The following is a 20,805-nucleotide window of genomic DNA, read 5'->3' as shown; positions in this document are numbered from 1 at the left end:
TTTAGGAAGGGTTCAGCAGCAGCCAGGCTTTGGGAAGTCCCATAAATCAGTACATTCACGTTTGCATGTGCTAACAAGGAATGAATGCCTCCTTCCTTTCCTGTTAGCATTTGTGTGTGTCACGGGCTCCTCTCCCTCTCCCCACCTTCCCCACTGTCTTCAGGATGGGACCACAGGAATTGTCACACTGCATTACACTGATAAACCATCCAATTTGGTGGCCTCTCTGCAGTCATACCCCACACCAGCTGCTGCAGATTTAACTCTCCTGCTAATTGACAATGATGGAACAGCACCACCACGAGGGACTGATTTCCTTTGCAAAAGGGGCCCCCCTCCTTTCCTCCCACGTTTGGGCACAGATTTCCATCCTGCCTCACATACCTGGCAGTGCTGTATGTTCAGAAGATCTGCTGTGACTTTTTGGGAGGACATGGCAGTATCAGACACGAAGATGTTCTAAGGGCTGGAGCACCTCTGCCACAAAGACAGGCTGGGAGACCTGAGAGGGTTCAGAACACTCCAGGCAGACCCTTCCTGTGCCTAGATGGGGCTGTATAAAAAGGAGGATGAGTGTTTTTTTACATGGGCAGATAGTGACAGGATGAGGGGCAATGGTTTTAAACTGACAGAGGGGAGGTTAGATGGGATATTAGAAGGAAACTGTTCCCCATGAGGGTGGGCAGGCTCTGGCACAGGGTGCCCAGAGCAGCTGGCCAGGCTGGATGGGGCTTGGAGCACTCTGGGATGGTGAAAAGTGTCCCTGCCCATGGCAGGAGGGTGGAACAAGATGGGCTTTAATGTCCCTTTCAACCCAAGCCATCCTGTGATTCTGGCAAGGAGTTTTGCAGGTTGGGTGCATTAACTGAGTGAACAACTATTGATTCTGTATTCCCCCTCAGCTGCAGGTGGCCATCACTTAAACCTCCCAAAAAGGGCACAGGTGACTTGCCAGTTTCATTCAGTGCCTCCAACATCTCTGTTACCTCTCTGTCTCTTTTGCAAACGGGAAGAGCCCTTGCAGGTACAGCAACCTCAGGAAGTTCAGTGTAAAAATGTGACGCTTGCTGTAGCAGGGAAGCCTTCCCGTGCCTCTAATCACTGTCAGAGCCTATCTCCCCAACCCTTCTGCCGGTGCTGGATCACCCTTCCTGCCCGCTGGAGGGCTCCAGGCAATGTGGCAGCTCCCACAGACACATCCAAGCCCTCCTCTCACCCCAGGGCAAGGAAAGAAGGAGCCAGGCCAGACTCAGCCCAGCTGCAAGTCTTCCTCCTGTGCACCGGGTGTGCACACAGCCCCGGGAACCAGATGAACAAAACCCACGGATAATTGGATGCTGCAGGGATCCCACGGCAAGGAGGGGATGGGGATGGGGCTGGGCTGCCTTGCAGAGTTCAGCTCTCTCCCTCGGCCAGGAAATTTGCAGCGTAATTAAAATGAAATGTTGGTGTCTGTGTTGCACGTTGAAATATTGATGGAGGGAAGCATAAAGCATTTTTTATGAATGCAGGCTTCCATTTTGTGATTTACTGCCCCCAAACACTGCTTTCACAGAACCTACTTGGGAAGAAATGGGGAGAGATGAAAGAGCAATAGGGGTTTTATCACTGCAGAAAATGGGAAGGGAATTGGACAGAGTTAAATACAATGCATTGAGATAGTCTCTGGCGCTGAACTTCATGCAGCAGGAGCTCACTCATACCTGGAAAGGGTCCTGTGAAATCTATGGACATTCTTTTCCCCTTTCCTTGTGCCATAGCGATGCTGGGAAGGGGCTACACCACTTTTAACTGCAGATAAAAAGAGGTCAAGCCCCTGTTTATAATGAGACTTGCAGTGAAGTACTCCCAGCTGTGTGGGAAGGCACAGGAAGGACTCCCCATCTCATTTATTTTAATTCCCATTTCTTCCAAAACCAAAGTTCATTAGACTTCAGCTTTACATTTGCTACCTATTCAAGTTCTATTTCCTCTGCTAAGCTTAAGAACTTGGCTGTCTGAGCCAACTTTAAACCATTAAATTTTGGCCATACCTTTGAATTCAAGTGTTTACAGGTACAGTTTGGAACCCCTGGCACAAGGCAGCTGTTGTCCCACAAGCTGAGGCAGAAGAGGAAGCAAAACCAACCAGGTGGAACATTCAAAGCTGTCTGGGTAGAAGAGCCTTTACTAACTACTCCTCTTGTGAAAATACGTTTCATTTTAAGGTTTGAGCCTGTTTTAACATAGAAATGGGATTCATTCAACAGGGCAACTTCCTTGCAAGATGAATTTTTATATTCCGTGCTCCCTTTACAAGTAATTCACTCAGAGCCATGCAACAAAACACTTTATGAAGCCCCTCGATTTACTGGTTCCTCAGCAGAAAGTATCAGCAAGAGGTCTGTGGAAAATTAAATATATGCACATATTGAGAAAAACAGTAAGTGATAGATACCACTCAGTGAAGTTTTATGTGACCAATTGCTGTTGGTGAATATGTGATTTAAAGGCTGTATTAAATATCTGAAGCTTTAACTAATCACTGTATAAATAACTTACAGTGGTGGCTCCAGGCAAACGACTGATTTTCATCTTCTCAACAGACCCATATCCACAGAGGTGGATTCAAATTAAGATCTACAGGAGGATGGGAAAAAAAAAGACTAATTCCAGGAACTCTATTGGAAAACCAGAGAGCAAGCCTGAGTACAGCAGCCTGCAAGAACAAAAATATCACCTGTTAAAAAGTTTAAAAGTTCATCTCCAACAGCCACGGCGCCGCAGGGAGCAAGGCCCAAAAGGTCTGAGAGAAACAGGGAAATTATCCACTGCACAATCCCTCCCTGGGTCACCATGGGATTGTTAACAGGAGACACATCCACCACCTCCAGGACAGTCGTGGGGGATTGGAGGATCACACTGGATAACCCAAGAGCAGGGGACAAACTTCAACATCTCACTGAATCCTTTCAGCTCTTCAATTTAAATAATTGTAATCTGACAAAAGGAGGAACTGCTTCAGGGCAGATTCACCTGGCAGGAAGGAAATATGACAAGTATTTGCTGTGTTGCAGGAACATTCAGGAAGTAACCTCAGGGATGAGCAAGGACAGCAATATTATTTTGGGGAGCAAAGGTAAGCACACAGCCATGGCTTCCCAGGAAAACACCAGATGTTTGCCTGGGTCAGGAAACACTTCCAAAAAGTGTAACTCCTGCTTCCTGGTTTTGAGGTTGTGCAGCTTTGGATAATTTAGGGTTACCTGAGTGCAGATGTGGCTCCACCACTGGCCAAGTTTATTGTTAGGAGGAGGAAGGTAATTTGGACATTGATAAATATTCATCTTCACTCTCCCTGCTTCGTGGCCCAAGAGACATTCTCTTACAAAACGAGGATAATCATACATTATTTGCCACCTTTAAAGAGCATCCTGTCTCCTTTTTCCCCAAGGATGGTCACTTGGGATAAGGAGAGGAGCTGAAACTCCTGCCCACCTTCTCCTTTAACCAACACACAAGGGGCAGGGAGGGGAAGAAAGCAAAATACCATCAAGGTCAGTTTGCACTGGGATGAGGAAGAAAAGTGCCCTTTCACTGTCCTTTTTGGCTCCTGCTCCTGATGCTGAAATCCAAGAGCTAATGAAGATAGATGGGTTCATCCATACTGTTGGGGTCTGGATACTAATGAATATTATTTAATGGTCAAGAGCTGTCACGGGGCACACTGATTAATTAGCAGAGTTAGGAGGAGAGTGACTCCACCAGCACATCAGCTACTAATAATAGAACCCAAATCAGTCGGGAAGCAGAGCCAAAGGATGAGGCAACTGTAGACTCACAGCTCACCTTCACCACAAGAAACAAAGGCAAAAACTCTTCCAGATGGAGTCTTTGCACCTCCCACCTCGAAGAGCTGTGCTGTCAGAGGGCCAGGTGTCCTCAGGGAGGGCCAGTGGGGGTAGAGGTGACCGATCCGTGATCGTGGCTGTGGCTCAGTGCTGGCAGAGGTCAGTGAAGGGATGCTCATTTCCCAAAGGATCTGCTGTTCCTTTTCTGCAAGGGGATCTACATCCCTCTCAGATCTGACAAGAGACCTCAGCACAGCCCCTCTTTACAAATTCCTATCTTTTGAGGATGCAAACTTTTATTCAGAATTGAGTCTAAAACACTTGGGAGGTCTCGACTTCTCCTTGCTTCAGTTCCCTACCTCTACAAATAAACCCCCTCCACATTCATTTCAAGCATAATCTACTCAAAACATGAAATCTTTCTCCCTGTGTGACTACAAAAAACAAACAGCAACAATAACCCCACAACAAGCAGCTTGTTATACAAGTTTTCTACACTACTGGAAAACAAACCAAAAAAACGAATTAACAAAAGTGACCCCTGGGAGAGGAGAGCTGCACTTAAGATAAGCTTCCCAGGTGTCTGGAGGAGTGCAGGGAATGATGATGAAATAGCTCTATCACACACACACACATTTGTTAGAGCACACACTGACACAGCTGGGAGACACTGACAGCTCTGCAGAGTAAGACTAATTTCTAAGCACTGAAAATCATCTTGGTGGAAGGCTTAGGAGTAGAAATTATCCAGCCAATCTGACAGAGTGGTCATAATTTTGGCGCCTAACATCTCGGTCATGCCTGAGCCACAAATTATCTTTCTGCCTCAGAAGAGAGCAGAAGTCTTCATGTTTTTTTGTTGACATGGCAGGCTTGATGGCATGCTACAGAGGTTTGGAGAGTAAGACACGTGGGTTTTGCACTATGCTTACTGCCAGTGAAGACAGAGGCACAGGGCAAAGAGGGGAAAGAAAGATCCTGGCCTGTTCCCCACTTTGCTAGTTTCTCACAAGCTCTAAATTACCCTTTCTGAAGCTCTGTAAGGAAAAAAACAATTCCATGCACTAAAGCACACCTACATTTCCCAGCAGTGTAAATGGAAGCAAGTGAAATAAAAGCCAATCCAGTATCCCTTAAACTAAACCGGCGGTATAGCTCAGGTTGTGCCTCAAATTCAATCAGAAGATGGTACCACAAAGACAGCAAAAAACCTTCTCCCCAGCTCCTCCCTCCTGGCTGGTGACTTCTGGCAATGAACACACAAAACGTGCCCCAGAACCACAGCACCTACAGTCAGGTTTTCCTGGTTTGTAGCCCAGAAACCAGCAGGTTTGTAGCAGGTATTTTACAGCATTAATTACTGAAAGCTATGCACCACTAATCAAAATGAGAGCCTGATGTTGCAGTCTGCCCCTGAGCTCCAGACACAACAACTCAGATCCCAAATTTTGCTGTGCTGATGAGGTGGCTAAGACACACCAGGTGGGCTCTCACTCCTTCCCTCTCACAACAGCCACATCTGTGCACAGGAGAACGGCAGTGACACCAGCAGGGTGCCCAAACCTACAAGTGCTTTTAAATATCACAGCTCTCCCTAAGCTGAATCTGCCCACAAAAGCAAGGCTGGATTTCCACTGGGGTGAGACACTCTCAAACCCTTCAGCTGATTTAAGGCACCTGTCAGTCATATCAACCCTCAGTTACCTGCTTAGGGAGGCAGAGCAGCTGCAGTCACCAGGCTTGAGTGAGTCAGCCTCACCTGCTCCACTGTGCATCAGAAGAGAGGCTGAGTTATTGCAGAGCTCCCTGTGGCCTCAGGCTCAGGTCTGCAGCACCACCACAGAGCTGTATTTATTTCCATGCTGGGCGTTTGTTGTAAACTGCTGATCAATACCTGGAGAAAAACCCTCCCTTTGCAGAGTGATGCTGCTGCTACTGCCCAGGGGTTGCTTTTTGATCCTGCTGGCTTTAGTCCTTGGTGGGCAATATCACATTTCCCACTTGCCCTGGAGCTGTTCATCCTTTTTCACAAAAGGAATTTGGGGAGAAAAGTTCCTGTTTTGCTCTCCCTCTTCTTCTGCCCTTGGCCAAGGGGTCTGTTCCTTCTTTGCTTTGTTTTGTCCAAAGCCATTGATGAGCTCTCCTGAGCCTGATGATATATTAGAGGAGGATTCCCTGGTACACCCTCACAATGGAACCCTCCCATCCCATGAACAAACATTGTCTGCCCCTGTGGGACACACTCCCACTCGTGTCCTTCACTTTGTGTGACCAGCACAAGGACCAGCCAAGGACAAGGACCTTCTGAGGGGCTCAGGGTGAGAGGAATCCTACAAGACACAGAACCCCAGAATGGTTGGGGTTGGAAAGAGCTTTAAAGATTTACACCCCATGCCATGGGCAGGGACATCTTCCACTAGCCCAGGGTGCTCCAAGCCCTGTCCAACCTGGACTTGGACACCTCTAGGAATGGGACAGCCACAGCTTCTCTGTGGTTGGGCCTCACCACCCTCACAGGGGGAAATTTCTTCCTAATATCCCATCCAAATCTTCCTAACATCTAATCTAAATCTACACCCTTCCAGAAAACAGTCAGGTCTCTTTCCCAGCACTACAACACTGTCACCAACATCTTCACTGCCCACAGTGCCTCGAGCAGGCAGCAGCAGCAGTTCCCAGTGAAAGCTCTCTTGCCACAGGACATTAGCTCTGAGATGATAACACAGGACAGCTGGTGCCACATGTCCCCCAGGAGCTCACAGCACCAGTCATTTTCTACTCTGGGTCACAAACAACCACCTCCCTTTCTCCTTCCTCCCCTCCAGCTCCAACACTTTGCCTTTGCAAGGTCATAAACACAGAGGAGTCATTTCCAAGACACGACTCGGACAAGCTTCAGCAGCACTTCAGAGGGCTGTCAGCACAAGTCCAAGAGCTGAAACAAACCCCTGTGTCCCTCCTTTGAGCCCAAAACCCTTCCAAGCAAGGCACAGCTGTCACAGGGGGCAGCAGAGCTGGCTGGACTCACACATAGCTCCCTTTTGCTGTAGCACATCCATGAAGTGCCCAGCCCAGGCTGTGAATCAATGACACTTTGCAGTATTCCATCCCTCCCCTCCTCATGCCTGCCTCAGGAATTCTTTATCCCTGCACTTTGAAGCGAGCTGCTCTGTTATCTAATTTGCTACCCCCAGCGGGTGAGGCACAGCAGCATTTTGGGTTCTCAGGATTGCCACGTACACAGTTTTCCCATTAATTTTGATCCTGCTTTGAACAAACAGCACAGACAGCATGGTCCAGTGGTCCTTCTCACTAATAGCAAGAACAAGCAGAGCACACGAATTCAGTTTGTGAGAAGCAACACAAAGCTCATTATAGGCTGGGGAGGAAGAGAGGTGGTAATGTAAATAAGAGAGTAACCTCATCAAAAGAGTGTATTTAATGCTAACAAGGAAAAAAATCCAGTGCTGCACCTGACATGAATACCATGAGTTTCCAGTAGCAGGTTCTGCATTAAGAAAAATGTAAAATTTGACAATGTGTCTCCAGCAGCTCCCTGTACACCACACTCCATGCCTGGGGGTGTGCTTCCACTCCCTCCTGGGAGGGCTGCAGATGAAGCTGAGCACCCGAGCACACTCCCACAGACAATCTGTGAGAGACAGGCACACCCCCCAGCCACCAGGCAATCGTTTATCACCCAAAAAACCCCTACTCTGTCTGCTCTCTCAGCCCTGATAGGAGAAAAAAAATACTACTATGAAAACCACCCACAGGCAGATTTATGAAATAAAAATCCACAACTCTACTGGATAGCAAAGCTCCTGGAGTTGGTCCCTGTCCCCTCTAGCACCTCTCATGTGCCATGCCCATAAACTGCTTCTGTCTCCAAGGAAATCGCTGCCTTAGCACAAATTTTTCTCCTCTCACCCTCTCCTGTGTGTTAGTCACATCCCCAGGTGTTAAATACCTCACTAATCTCTGGGCAACTGTTCTCACCTGGTTTTGTAGCCTGATGTTTCCAGTTCTGATCAGAGGGTTTGTTTGCCCAAAAGCTTCCCTACCTTCTCTAATCCTACCCCATAAAACATTGGTACAGACAGACCTCACCTTCACATCCACACCCAGGGCCCTCTCCTGTCCCCTTGCTGCTTTTTCCTGCAATAAAAACCTAGGACTTGCAGGAGTTGAAAACAGAAATGGCAGCCAAATGATTTGGGGACAAGCTTTTAGCAGAGCCTGTTGCAATAGGGATGTACAAGCTGAACTCCAGGAACTGGAGTGATAGGACAAAGGGGAATGGTTTTAAACTGAAAGAGAAGAGATTTAGAAGGGATGTTGGGAAGAAATTCTTCTGTGGAGAGGGACTAGAACAGGTTGCCCAGAGAAGCTGTGGCTGGTCCGTCCCTGGCAGTGTCCAAGGCCAGGTTGGACAGGGCTTGCAGCACCCTGGCATAGTAGAAGGTGTCCCTGCACATGGAAAGTGGTGGCACTGGATGGGCTTTAGGGTCCCTTCCCACCCAAACCATTCCATGATGTCCAGCAATCTGGCTGGAGAGACACCCTCAATGCAAGCCTGTCCCAGCAAGGGCACCCATGCTCCAATGGCTTTGGAACACAACAAAGGGTCTGGAAATGCTTCTCATGGGAAACAACTTGATCCCAAAGTCCAGCAGAAGAGCTGCTCCACAGAGCACAGGGCTGGCAGTGCCAGGAGCCAACCATTCCTGGTTTTGGGGACCAGGTGGGTTTCTGAGAGCCCTCCTGCAAGGAACTGCTGTTTCAGGAACATCTCCGGTTTTCCAGCATTTTCCTGACCCCTAGTGACGAGACGTGGCTGTACAGCAGCCGCTTAGCATGCAGCACCGAGCTCTCCCTGAATAAACAAGGAACAAAACTCTTTAACATGGGAAAACGGTTTCCAGATCTGTCAAGATACCCGCCCTCCACCACCCCTGCAAATTTGCCAGAAAATCCAACCTGCTTAACAAAGAGACTCAGATTTGGACTGAAAGTCGGGAAACAAGCTGAGTGAATGCAAGAAGCCAGGCTCCAGCTGTGCCCAGGGAAGCTGAGTTGCAGGACTAATCCATCAGCAAACCAAACAAAACAAGGAGGGGAGAGGAGGCAGTTTTGATGGATTGCCTTCTCCTGGGGCAAATGCATCCTGTTGAGGGTGACCTTGGCAAGGCCACAGGCTCCATGATCTCACTGCTGTCTGCTATGGACCATGGAGCAAACTCCTGGGAAGCCAGCAGGCAAGATCTGTAACACAGGGGTACATCACTGCCAGGACCCAGCTCCTTGTGTTTGGTTTCAAGGGCAAACACTGAATCCAAACAGGATTATGCTGTCCCAACTCTGAGTTTCCCATTCTGAACCATGCCAGGTTTCTCCATGAATTGGCTTGGAATGGGATGTGTCTTCTTCTGACACAGGAGAAGGGATCCACGGCAAAGTGCTCTTGGATGCCCTGGACTCAGGTTTGCATCAACATCCTTCTCTGGGAAACCTCCCTTCAGTGAAAGACTGCTCACTCCTAGGTGCTCTGATATTCCTGAAAGGCATCACCTCCCACTTTCATTCAGGGGTTCAACATATTAGAAGTGGTTATGCCATTTTATTGCCATTTTTTCCATATTATTTTCCATGCAGGGTACTCTGCCTGAGACTAAAGACCTTAACCTCACACACAGTGTGAGCAGAACAAAGCCCCTGTTCCTGCCAGCCTCCAATTTATTTTGTTCATTGCTCTGAGGGCCTCACTGATTTTGATAAAACACTGCTACAAGAGGAAAACTTGCACATAATAATTAATGATTCATTTCTGTTTATTGGGCCCTTTTGTCAACTTAAACTTGTCACACCTGCCATAAATCCCCTCCAGTGCTAAGCAAACTCTCTAATTAAATCTATTGTGCCATGAGAGCAATGTTTCAGATTGCAGATGATGAAAGTGTTTGGCCCACCCTGGTTTAAAACACCCTTTGGGTCACAGCTTCTCTGGGCAACCTGTGCCAGGACCTCCCCACACTCACAGGGAAGAATTTCTTCCCAATATCCCATCTATCCCTGCAAAAGCAAATTTTGAGATGGCAGACAGAACACTGCTCCCAAGCAAAGCAGCTTTCAGGGCCAGATATATTTTGTTAAAAAGCTATTGATAAAATAAGAATATCAGCAGTGATATGAGACCTCCCTCCAAATACACAGAATCCTGTACACATGTGGGTTTAGCTGCCACCAAAAGCAGCACAGATGTAAAATAGACAAAAAGGAGAGGGGAAAAAGAGCAAAAATCGTTCCCAGTAAACAGGTTCACCCCTTGCACAGGGTGCAAACTGCTCTGAGCAAACACCTTGCCCAACACCCCTCAATTAATCATTAAAAACAAACCTAAAGGGTCCCATTTCACAGAGGGAAATTAAAACTGTGCAGAAAGGGAACTTAGAGGTTCAGGAGTTGGAATCAGCCAAAGGATTCCCCTGAACACAATTCCACACTGTAGAGTGAGGAGAATCCCAACTGTCCTGTTGTTTTTCAGGACCAGTCCCTCCCTCTCCCATGAACCTGGGAGGGCTCTTAGGGCTGGATTTATCACCCAGGAGAGAAAATGCCATTACAAAGGAGCTGAGCAATCAGAAGGCAGTGTAAGGAATCCCTTTTCTCCTGTTGTACTCCACCTCTAGGGAGCTGAGGTGGCCATCAGCTGCTCTGCCCTGGCAGCACAGATGTTGCCAAGGGAAATAGAATCAGCCCATCTGCCCTCAGTTCACCTGCTCAAACTGTTATTTACAGGGGCTCTTCTGCTGGGCTGTGATGAAACTGCCAATCCTGCACTTCCACCCTAGGCCAAGAAAACATTCTGCTGGCCTTTCCCAACCCTAGGAGCAACCCCACCTCCTGATTTCATTGCTGGAAACCTCAGAGCACACCTCCTCCTGCCATCCACAGCAAAGCTTCCGGCCCCTCATCTATACACAACTATTTTCTTCTGAGGTGCCTCATTGCTCTCCAAGTCTTTTCTCCCCGGACAGACACTCAGGATCTCCCAGGACATGAAAGATGCTCATTTTTCCTTTTCATTACCCTGGCAAAGAAACAGAGGGAAAGAAAAAAGGGAAAGGGTAAAAGGATTTGCTTCCCCCTTTAACTTGCCTCCTGGAATAACAAAATCATTTCTGTAGTACCCACAATCTCTTACAGCAGAAAATAAAATGGGCACAAGCACATATACAAGGGATATGTGTCACACTGCATTTAAAAAAAAATCTTGAATTAGTTGCTTCAGAAGAAGAAAGCCATGAGGGAATAGCAGGGGGCTGAATTTCTGTCTGCCACGTACACCAGCAGAGGAAAAAATTGTTGTCAGCACTGGCAAACTGCCCATCATGTGAGTGGGTTTAGCAGACGACGAGCTGCAGGACATGGGCACAAATCCATCTGGCCTGGAGGGGGAAAATGCCAGGGAGCAGCACGCAGCATCCATGAACACACTGTGAAAACCACGTTTTACTGCTATGGTAAAATGTAAAAGGTTTAATAAAAAGACAATAGGAGACACAGATAAAGGGTTAAAATGGCCGGGTGCTGGGTAAGTTGTTAGGAGCACACGGCTGCTTTGGGAACGCCCCTTTAAATACGTTTTACAATACATTAATTTGTTGTCTATTTATAGTCTTTTACATACAGTTAAACTTTTTTTGGGAACTGTTTAGCACAGCTACTTTTTCGGGTTTGCTTTTTTAGACCGTGCGTGTTTTTTTGGCTTGTGGTTTTAATTTTTTTCTGATTACTTTTTAATTTGGGTGGTGGTTTTGGCTTTTTGCAGCCGGTGAGTGTTGATAATTGTTGTGTTAGTTGGAGGGTTTTTATTATTAGTTTATTTATTATTAGGGTTTTTATTTTTTATTATGGGTTGTTATTTTAACTAAGCGGGTAGTTTAAGCATACTATTTTTTAAAAAAACTTACGTCTAACTTTTGTTATTAGAAGAAAAAAGCTTATATTCATACAGAAAAGCTATTTTAACGTTATATAGCATTTATCCCAATATTTGCAATAATATGTTATGTACTTATAACAGTGCCTTCCTCGCGCAGGGTTTCCAAGAAACCCTTGCTGGGCATCCCCCAGCCCCGCCGGCAGTGGTCAGTGTCGGGAGGGCTCGGCCGGCCGGGGGTGGGCTCGGCTCGGCTCGGCTCGGCCGGGGGTGGGCTCGGCTGCCCGGGGGTGGGCTCGGCTCGGCTCGGCCGGCCGGGGGTGGGCTCGGCTCGGCTGCCCGGGGGTGGACCCGGTGGCCTCGCCACGCCTCCCGCAGCCCGGCCGAGCCCCGGCCGCAGCGATCCGGCAGGGCGAGCATCCCCCGAGCCGCGCCGGGCACCCCGGGCACCCAGAGCCATGGTAAGTCGCTGCTGCTGTTCCTTCTGCCTTTGGGAAGGCTGGAAGGGTTTGGGCCGCAGCTGGAGGCTCCGAGGAGAGGCAGGAGGGAAGGGAGAAAGGAGCAGAGCGCTGTGGTTAATCAGTAACGCGGGAGCTGCGCTGGCTGCGGCTGCATTTCCAAAGGCAGGAAGGATTTCCAAAGGCAGCGCTCTCCAGGCTCGTTCCTCTGCTAGGGGGAGGGAAGGGATCTGCCTGAAACGACCCCTCCTCTCATTCTGTAAGGCAAGGACGACCCCCAGGTGTGCTCCATCTGCAGCACACCCGGGCCGGCTGGAAATCGGCTTTTCCACAGCACCAACAGACACCGTGGGCCCTGTGGAATACACCATTCCATCCCTGACCCCTCACCCAGGGCTGTCCCCTGTGCCTTCTCCTAGGTGGAAATTCTACCTTTCATTGGGAAAAAATTCTTCCCAGTGAGAGTGGCACAGGGTGGCCAGAGGAGCTGTGGCTGCCTCTGGATCCCTGGAAGTGTCCAAGGCCAGGTTGGACAAGGCTGGGAGCAGCCTGGAATAGTGGAAGGTGTCCCTGACTGGATGGGCTTTAAGGTCCCTTTCCAGCCCAAACCATTCCATGATTTTATAAAAGGGAAGATTTTAGTTAGAGCAAAGAGGGTTCAAATTCTCCCAATTTCCCATGCTGGTCCCTTTCCCTCAGCTGCAAAATGCATCTACTTGGTTTCCTGCCGGCAAAAAAACCCAAAATATTAAAACTTTTTGGCAGTTGAGAACCAGCGGAAGAAAACAGAATAATTTCATTTCCCTAATGAGAAGAGTGTGTTTTAAAGGAGTGAGAGCACATGAAGGCATTGTCAGCATGCCATCCTGACAAAACCAGCAGGCTGACCGATGTCCTGGGCTGGAGAAGGATGGATTGGAGCAGGATGGAGGGCAGGGGGGTGCTCCAGGCACTGGGTTTGCCCTCTGACACAGCCAAAAAAGTTGGCTCTATGTGCCAAACCTCAGCCTGCCCATGGAGGAGCTGGGCTGGAAAAAGCCCCGGGGCCATCCTCCCACAGAGTCACAACGGAGAAAAAGAACAATGACACCACGTCCCTCTGTTGCTCTGCCCAGGGGAGGCTGTTTTGGAACCCAGCCCCCTGCATCCAAACCCCTCTGCTCTAAGCAACAACTCCATCTTTTACCTTTCCCCTCTTTATCCCAAATTTCAGCCCCTGGTCCCAAATCCTGCCCTACCCCCCATGAGAGCCCCCCTGCCAGCGCCCTGTGCAGAGCCATCCTCTGTCCCCACGTTATCCAGTTGCTAAGCTACCTGTGCCCGGCTTATCACACCATCAGCAGGGAAGGGCAACGGCTGAGGGTTTATTGAGCTAAGTCGTGTTTACTCACTGCCTTCCCTCCCAGCCCAGCACACCGTGACGTTTGGGAGGTGGGGAGGGGTCATCCAAAATGCACTGAGGCCAAAATATGCAGAGGCAAGGAGGGCCTTCCCCAAAAATCCTGCAGCTGCAATGCCAGGGGGACAGGAAACATCCCACCCTGGCACTCTCCACTCCATGCAGTCAAAGGGTCCTGGCTACACAGACAGGGAGCCATGGGAATGGGGTATCATCTTTCCAGTCTTCCCCAAAACATGCAAGAACCACCCACAAAAACATCAGTGTCACAGCTGGTTCTTTGGTTTTGTACAGCCTGTGAGCAGGAAAACCACAGGAGAGGATTGTTTGCCTCAGTTGCTCAATGCTACTTCTGAGCATTGATGCTCAGGCAAAGCACCTCAAGGGGCTGCTGATAAAATACTCACAAAAAACTGGGCCAGATTTGTCAAGAATCATCCAGTTTGCCCCACTTGGCTCTACAGCACATAAAGGAAAAGAAATTGCAAAGAGGTCTTTATCATCATCAGATCAACTCACCCAAACCTGCCAGAGCTCAAGGAGTGTTTGGACAATGCTCTCAGGCACATGGTGAGATTCTTGGGGCTGTCCTGTGCAGGGCCAGGAGTTCGAGTTTGATGATCCTTGTGGGTCCCTTCCAACTCAGAACAATCTGTGATTCTGTGGAAGAATTTTAATTGCCAGAACATAACATTTCAGAGAGCAGAGCCCCTCTGCACTGGCTCCTGCCTTCCCCACTGAGCCAGAGCAGAGCTGGCTCGGGCAGCCCCCATCCCCAAGAGCTTCATTTTAGTTTCATCTCTGCCTATAAACACTCCTCAAAGCCAAGAACTGCTGCTTCCCCACCACCACCCCTTAAAAACTAAATACCAGCAGCTTTGCCCAAGGCAGAGCTCAACCACAATCCCTCCCTCTGCCCTTTGTTCCTCACAGGCAGAAACAGCCTCTTAAAATCCATTGTAATATAAAGGACATGGGAAAAGGAGCTGTACTGCAGCTTAGTGTGACTCATCCCTGACCCACACCACTTCTTTCTCTTCAAAAGCAGGCTCCAAATAAATGAATAAATAAATAAATAAATACATAAATAAGCCCTTCTGGCTTTGGGAACCCTAAAGCAACTCTCAGAACTAGAAATGATCACAAAAGCTTCAGCTTCTTAAGCTTTTTTTTCCCCCTCCCAGACGATTATGTGTAAAAGAAAATGAATTCTGGAGTTTAACTTCACACAGGTATCATTTCTTAGTACCTCAGGCACTGTAGGAAGCGTTGCAGGTGAGAGGACAGAAGGGACCAGCTGGATTTCCTTGGTACATGCAGGATGCATTCCAGTCAGGGAGCACAGGACATTGGTATCTCATAACTCCACGAGCCATGGGATGCCTCACTGCTCTGAACACCCCACTTCTGCCACACTGACCTGCTGCTCTTCACTCTCCTTTCCTTGCCAGGCAGGAAAAGCCCACAGGCTGAGCACAGAGGAGAGGGAGCAGCTGCTGCCAAACCTGCGAGCCGTGGGGTGGAACGAGGTGGAAGGCAGAGATGCCATCTTCAAAGAGTTCCACTTCAAGGACTTCAACCGGGTATGAGCACCCATAGAAAACACCCAGAATATGCCAGGCCTTAAATTTGGTTGGGTCATGTGGATAGTGATAGGGTGAAATTGATAGTGATGTGGTGAAAAATCAATATAGTTCAGGGTAAATGGTTCAGAGTTAACTTTCCCTCTCACCCTGCAGGCCTTTGGCTTCATGACCAGAGTGGCTCTACAGGCAGAAAAACTGGACCATCATCCTGAATGGTTCAATGTGTACAATAAGGTAAGGAACACAGATGGTGGGGACAAAGCAGAGCACTTCAGGGAGCAGCTCCCTTTTTTGAGGGATAAAACAGGAGCAGCAAGTCCTGTTCTCAGCAGCAGGACCTCTTCCCTCAGATGCTATTCCCATATCACAGCCAGCCTACAGCTATCACAGACCCTTTCTTCCTCCTTTTTCCCTGTCCAGCTGAGCAGTAGCTGCTGAAGGCTGGCACCAGGATTGCTTTTTAAAATCTGTTATCAGGGAGCAGCCACAGGAAAAGCTTCTGGGGAAAGGGAGAGTTGAAAATGGGCACAGGTGGCTGCTGTGACCAAGGCAGGGGTGGCAGTGACAGCTTGTGGCCAGGATGAGCTGTAGGAAGAAGAAAAACCAGGCAAAGTGCCAGAGCACCTCTAGAATTTTGCTAACAATTTTGAAGCTTCTCTGCCTCATCAGATGCAGCACTGGGGAAACCAGCCCTGCTGTTTCTGGCCAACACTCTGCCTGTCTGTCTGCCTTAGGTGCACATCACCTTGAGCACCCACGACTGCGGGGGTTTATCAGAGCGAGACATCAACCTGGCCAGCTTCATCGAGCAGGTGGCAGCTTCCCTCTCCTGACCAGGGATCCACGCAGCCAAAACCCCACTGTGCCACTGTGTCCTGCCTAGCTGGCTCCACCCAGAGCCTTTTCCCACTTCCCAGCTAGATCCTGGAGTCAGACAGCCCAGCCTCCCCAGTGCAGCTCAGATGGATGGAGGCACTTGTCAGGGTGCATGTACCCATCTCTGATCCTGCAAATTCCAGCCTTCAACCCTTCCTTGGCTATGTGATCCCACACCCCCAGCTGCTGAGCCTCTTACCAGGAGTCTAACTGAAATCTTCCCTTTTATAAAACCACAGAATGGTTTGGGTGGGAAGGGACCTAAAGATCACCTTGTTCCACCCCCTGCCATGGGCAGGGACACCTTCCATATCCCAGGTTGCTCCCAGCCCCATCCAACTTAGCCTGGAACACTGCCAGGGATCCAGGGGCAGCCACAGCTCCTCTGGCCACCCTGTGCCAGGACCCACTCTCACAGGGGAGAATTTCTTCCCAATATCCCATCCAAACCTATTCTGTGTGAATCCATTCCCCCTCATCCTCTTACTACACGCTCTTGTAAAAAGGCCTTCTCCATGTTTCTTGTCAGTGCTTTCAGGTACTGGAAGGCTGCACTTAGGTCACCCCAAAGCTTCTCTTCTCTGAGCTGAACAATCCCAATTCTCTCAGCCTCTCCTCACAGCCCCTTCTGATCATCTTGGTGCCTCCCCTGGACTCACTCCAACAGGTTGATGTCCTTCCAGAGTCAAGTTACACCACCGCACCAGTAAATCTGTCCAGAGCCTGCCCCCATCCAGCCCCTGCTGTTCCTCCTTACCTCCTGGAATGTGCTTTCTGCCTACAACACGTTTTGTGAACCCTCTGGCTTCTCTGTAACGTGCTGTGCAGTGTGTCATTGCTGTAACCCCCTCTAGCAGTATTACATCAGGAACGTGGTCTCACCCCGACTGGAGCCAGCCTTTAGCAGGACACCAAGTGAAAATGTTTACAATAAACATCTCATTTAACCTAATGGCTCTTTGGAAAGAGGCCTCACTGATCAAATGACACCAACAGGGGCAGGTACTGCCCTGACTGCCCTCAAGAAGGTGCTTCTGCCACAGAAAAACTTCACACAGAAATGGTGGGTGCCTTCACCTCAGAGTGATTGGGGTCTGAAAGACACAGAGATTATCAAAGCCAGGGCAGGTAAAACCTGCTTGTGCCACAGCCAAGGCACCAACACAGGCAAAGTACAACCAAAAGGCACAAAAGCAGCACAGCATGAGGGCTGTAGGGTGGAATACTTCCCAAAAAGAGGTTGTGCGTGGATTTGGTGGGACAAGATCTTCACTGGTACAATGAACAATCTCATGTGAAACCAGCAGCATTTGCTTTCAGCACAAGTCTAGGAAAAAACACTACAAACACCCAGTTGAGGTCTTTTTTTCTTCTCCTTTTTTTAACCATTTAAAGTTCTACAAAGTATTAATAGAAAATCCATAGCTCTTAACTTCCAGCATCCTTGAACATCACACAAGATGCAGACATGGACACCACCTTCATTTTGACAGAAGGACAGAGCAGCCCTCAGGCAGAGTTAGTAAGATTCATAAACCATCCTCCCTGCCACAGACCAGGCTGTGCATGGGCAAATTCCAGGAACAACAGGTCCCCATTCATTCAAACAAGCACTGAAGCAGAAAAACAAGAGCTCAGTGAGCATAGATAGCTAAACGCACCATTTTAATACAAACCAGGCCCATTTTCACCAGCTCTCCAGCTATTTCAGCCTCCAGTTTGACAGTCAGAGCAAAGCAGAAAACTGCCATCAGATCAACTCGTCCTATTTGTCCATTAAAAAGTCCTTGTGGATTTATTGGGCAAGGTATTATTGTGTTGTACGCAACCCTTTGGCTCCCCTCTCCCCCAAGTCATCAGAAAAGTGCAGATGAAATCCATGGCATGAAGACACACATCTCTTCTTGGTCCATCCCATTGGATATTCTTCATTCTAGTACCTAAGAACAGGTGAATCCCTTGGGAGTGCTTTGTACAAGCAACAGATTGAGTGTCCCGCTTGGAAAACCTGAAAATCCCGCAGGAATTAACAGAGGCAAGGATCTCTCCAGGTCTAAAAGTACCATCCAGTTTCAGATCATAATCCAGTTCATCAAATTCTTCTCTTTTTTTGTCTTTGAAACAATCATACAGCCTGCAAATCTGTGTTTCCAAGACCATTTGGCATGATAAAGTAGATGCAGATTACATGTTAGGTGACAAGGATGAATAAAAACTACACAGGGAATTACAGTGGCCTGTTCCTGACCACAGGATTACCTTTACAGTATAGGACAAATACACATGGAACAATTAAACCCACAAATATTATTAATAAGCAAAGCCCAGAATAGAATACATTGACTTACAAATAACATCTTCAAATACATCCAAAAATGTGAAATGGAGCACTGATCTGTTAGATCCACCTACTTCCTGGGAGGAAAATGCAACCAGGGAAGGAAGAGAAGGGAGTTTTGCTCTCCTTCAGCCCACCCCAATCCACCCCTTCTTTCTTTTAAAGCAGAAACAAAAAGAGTACCTCCCTTTTTTTCTTTTTTGTTTTGTTAAATCTCGGTTCCAAAGAGAACCATCACAGTAGCCAGACACTGAAGACTGTCTCCAAAGTACTGCAAACTCAGAGATACAGTAATGATCATATTGGCAAGACCTTGAGGGAACAAATAGGTCCAATACAAACTGCCAGAGATGAGAGTCCCTCTCTGTCATCAAGAGACTCTTGGGCAATTCAATGATCTCAAAAGGGCTCAGGGACTTGCATAAAGTCATCAAGCTCAGGGCAGATGGCTCAAATGCTTGTGTCTCCTAGCACAGGGAATAAAGCTGTTGGAAAGCCAAGATCCTTCCCACAGTGGCTGGGCCCAAGGCTGCGCTGGTTTGTGCAGGAGCTGGTCAGTGACCTTCTCATTCCTTAAAATTCCTGTGCTTCAGCCAGGGCCAGCTTCAGGCTAACAGGCTACAGCAGAGAGATGCCTTCAGATGCCCTGCACAGCACTGTGCAGACACTGCATGAAGTCTTCGCCCACATGTGGGATTTTGCCTGGGAAACTCTCTGCTCCATGCAAAAAACTGAGCTGAAACATGGGAAAGCCCTGCAGGAGTAACTCCAACACTACTTGAGAGATTCTGGCTTGTCCTCGAGGCCACAACTGCCTCACAAGGCTGCTCTGGGAAAACTCTCTCACCCTCAAAACAGCAGGGAAAAATAGGAAGGCTGAGCCACATGCCCAAGGCTGGAACACCTCTGACTTGCTGCATCCTTTCCTCAGCTTCTCCCAGCATCTCTGTAATACTGTGAAGGGACTTGGCTCATTACAACTACTATCCTACCTAACAGCCAAGGGTGCTTCCTCTGAGGTCAGCCTGCCTTTGAGGTCTGTTTTCAGAATTAGTACCATAAAGAAACGACCACAACCAAGGTCACAGTCAAACTGCTGAACCCTCCAACCGTCCCTGGCGTGCCACAAAAAAAAAAGCCAGAGAAGCATCAAGGCACAATGGTGAATGCCCTTTTGAGAATGTGCCTTAAAAGAATCAGTGCAAAGAGCTGAGATTACTGCTATTACAAAAGTCACCTTTTTGATACTAAAAGACCGTGGTTAAAAAAACCGTCTGCGCGCGACGTCCCTGGCTGTGACACGGGCCAGGGCCTGGCTGGCTCTGCTACAGCATCGTGAGGGGACAGTGTAAAACCTTCAAGTTCTGAACAGTGAAATGAGCTTTGCACCTCCCTCCAGATTTGTGCAAGGGCAAACAGCACTCCTGGGTGGTCAATGCATGTCTTCTACAAGAGGCAGGGGAGCGAAACAGCCACGATGTACCAGGGTTTTCAGTACCATCCAGTTCCTTTTCCTAAACCACGTGCTTGGTTTCTATTTCTGCTGTTGTTCAAGAGATTCCAGAAAACGATTTTGTGTTGTTCTTTTTCCTCCCCCTCGGCAGATATTGATTGCAGTCTCACTGAGATCTCCAGAGGGGATTTCAAAAGGAGGCAGTGACTGCCTTCCCTCTGCCAATTTGTCAGCTCTGCATTACACAGATATAAGGCTCCCAGCACGGTCTGTTAAATGCAGCAGCTTACAGGAATACTCAAGAGAACACAAAATTTCCCATTTGCTGTCTACCATTAACTTCCGGGAAGATTGGAGCCGTGGAACACAATGTGAGAACTCAAATTTAACACTTGGCTGGACACTGGCTGAATACCAGGTCTGAGGAGAAACAACAGCTGAGGAATGAAGTGACACGCAGAATACCTGAGGAATTTGGAGCTGTGGAATGGACATTCAATTCACCACCAATAGCCATGATGAAAACAGGCAGGGGGGATGGAGGGTAAGCCCTAAAACTGAAATTGGGCATGAAAACAATGCAGATTTCACAACAGACTAAGACAGGGGAGGAATTTTTCCAGATCAAGCCACCCTCAGACCTGCAGTTGTAGCAACTGCAATCTCTTTGCCTAGGAAACCTTTGGAAGCACCCCAGTGCTGGCTGGCAAGGCACCGATTGTTGCACTGCAGTCAGTGGTGGCCGGGAGAGCCGTTCATGTGCTTTTCACTGCTGGGAACATCCGTGCTGTAGAGGCCATCCAGGTACGCCTGGGAAATCTCTGCCACCAGACTCCTGTCCGGGACAGACTGTGCCATTCCATAGATGGCTCCCTAAGCAGAGAAGAGCAGCTGTTACACAGGAGAAACACCCTCAGCCCAAA

At 48.5% G+C, this 20,805-nt stretch overlaps 2 protein-coding genes and 1 long non-coding RNA gene across 3 annotated transcripts in view; 1 reads left to right on the top strand and 2 right to left on the bottom strand.

Annotated features, from left to right (window-relative positions):
• Positions 1–14,217, bottom strand: part of LOC116999754 — a 34,096-nt gene extending 19,879 nt beyond the window's left edge. Inside the window, exon 1 of the long non-coding RNA XR_004418601.1 lies at positions 14,149–14,217. This is a non-coding gene — a long non-coding RNA (uncharacterized LOC116999754). The remainder of the gene's footprint in view (positions 1–14,148) is intronic.
• Positions 12,136–16,397, top strand: PCBD1 (pterin-4 alpha-carbinolamine dehydratase 1). Its single transcript, XM_033066719.1, has 4 exons — positions 12,136–12,233; positions 15,081–15,212; positions 15,369–15,449; positions 15,950–16,397. The coding sequence occupies exons 1-4, from the start codon at positions 12,231–12,233 to the stop codon at positions 16,046–16,048; spliced, it is 315 nt and encodes a 104-aa protein (XP_032922610.1). The 5' UTR covers positions 12,136–12,230; the 3' UTR covers positions 16,049–16,397.
• A 1,048-nt stretch (positions 16,398–17,445) lies between these two features.
• Positions 17,446–20,805, bottom strand: part of SGPL1 (sphingosine-1-phosphate lyase 1) — a 28,876-nt gene continuing 25,516 nt past the window's right edge. Inside the window, exon 14 of the mRNA XM_033065992.1 lies at positions 17,446–20,755. Within this exon, the coding sequence (XP_032921883.1) occupies positions 20,615–20,755 (141 nt within the window). The 3' untranslated portion in view covers positions 17,446–20,614. The remainder of the gene's footprint in view (positions 20,756–20,805) is intronic.

This window comes from Catharus ustulatus, chromosome 8 (genome assembly GCF_009819885.2).
Source record: "Catharus ustulatus isolate bCatUst1 chromosome 8, bCatUst1.pri.v2, whole genome shotgun sequence".
Classification (NCBI taxonomy): Eukaryota; Metazoa; Chordata; class Aves; order Passeriformes; family Turdidae; genus Catharus; species Catharus ustulatus.
Note: the sequence above shows the minus strand (reverse complement) of the source record. Positions and strands in the feature narration are given on the sequence as shown.

Excerpts from the sequence above, each read along its gene's own strand:
- PCBD1 (XM_033066719.1), top strand. Across the intron at positions 15,213-15,368 it reads ACTTCAAGGACTTCAACCGG|GCCTTTGGCTTCATGACCAG; the intron begins GTATGAGCACCC and ends CTCACCCTGCAG. Across the intron at positions 15,450-15,949 it reads GGTTCAATGTGTACAATAAG|GTGCACATCACCTTGAGCAC; the intron begins GTAAGGAACACA and ends TGTCTGCCTTAG.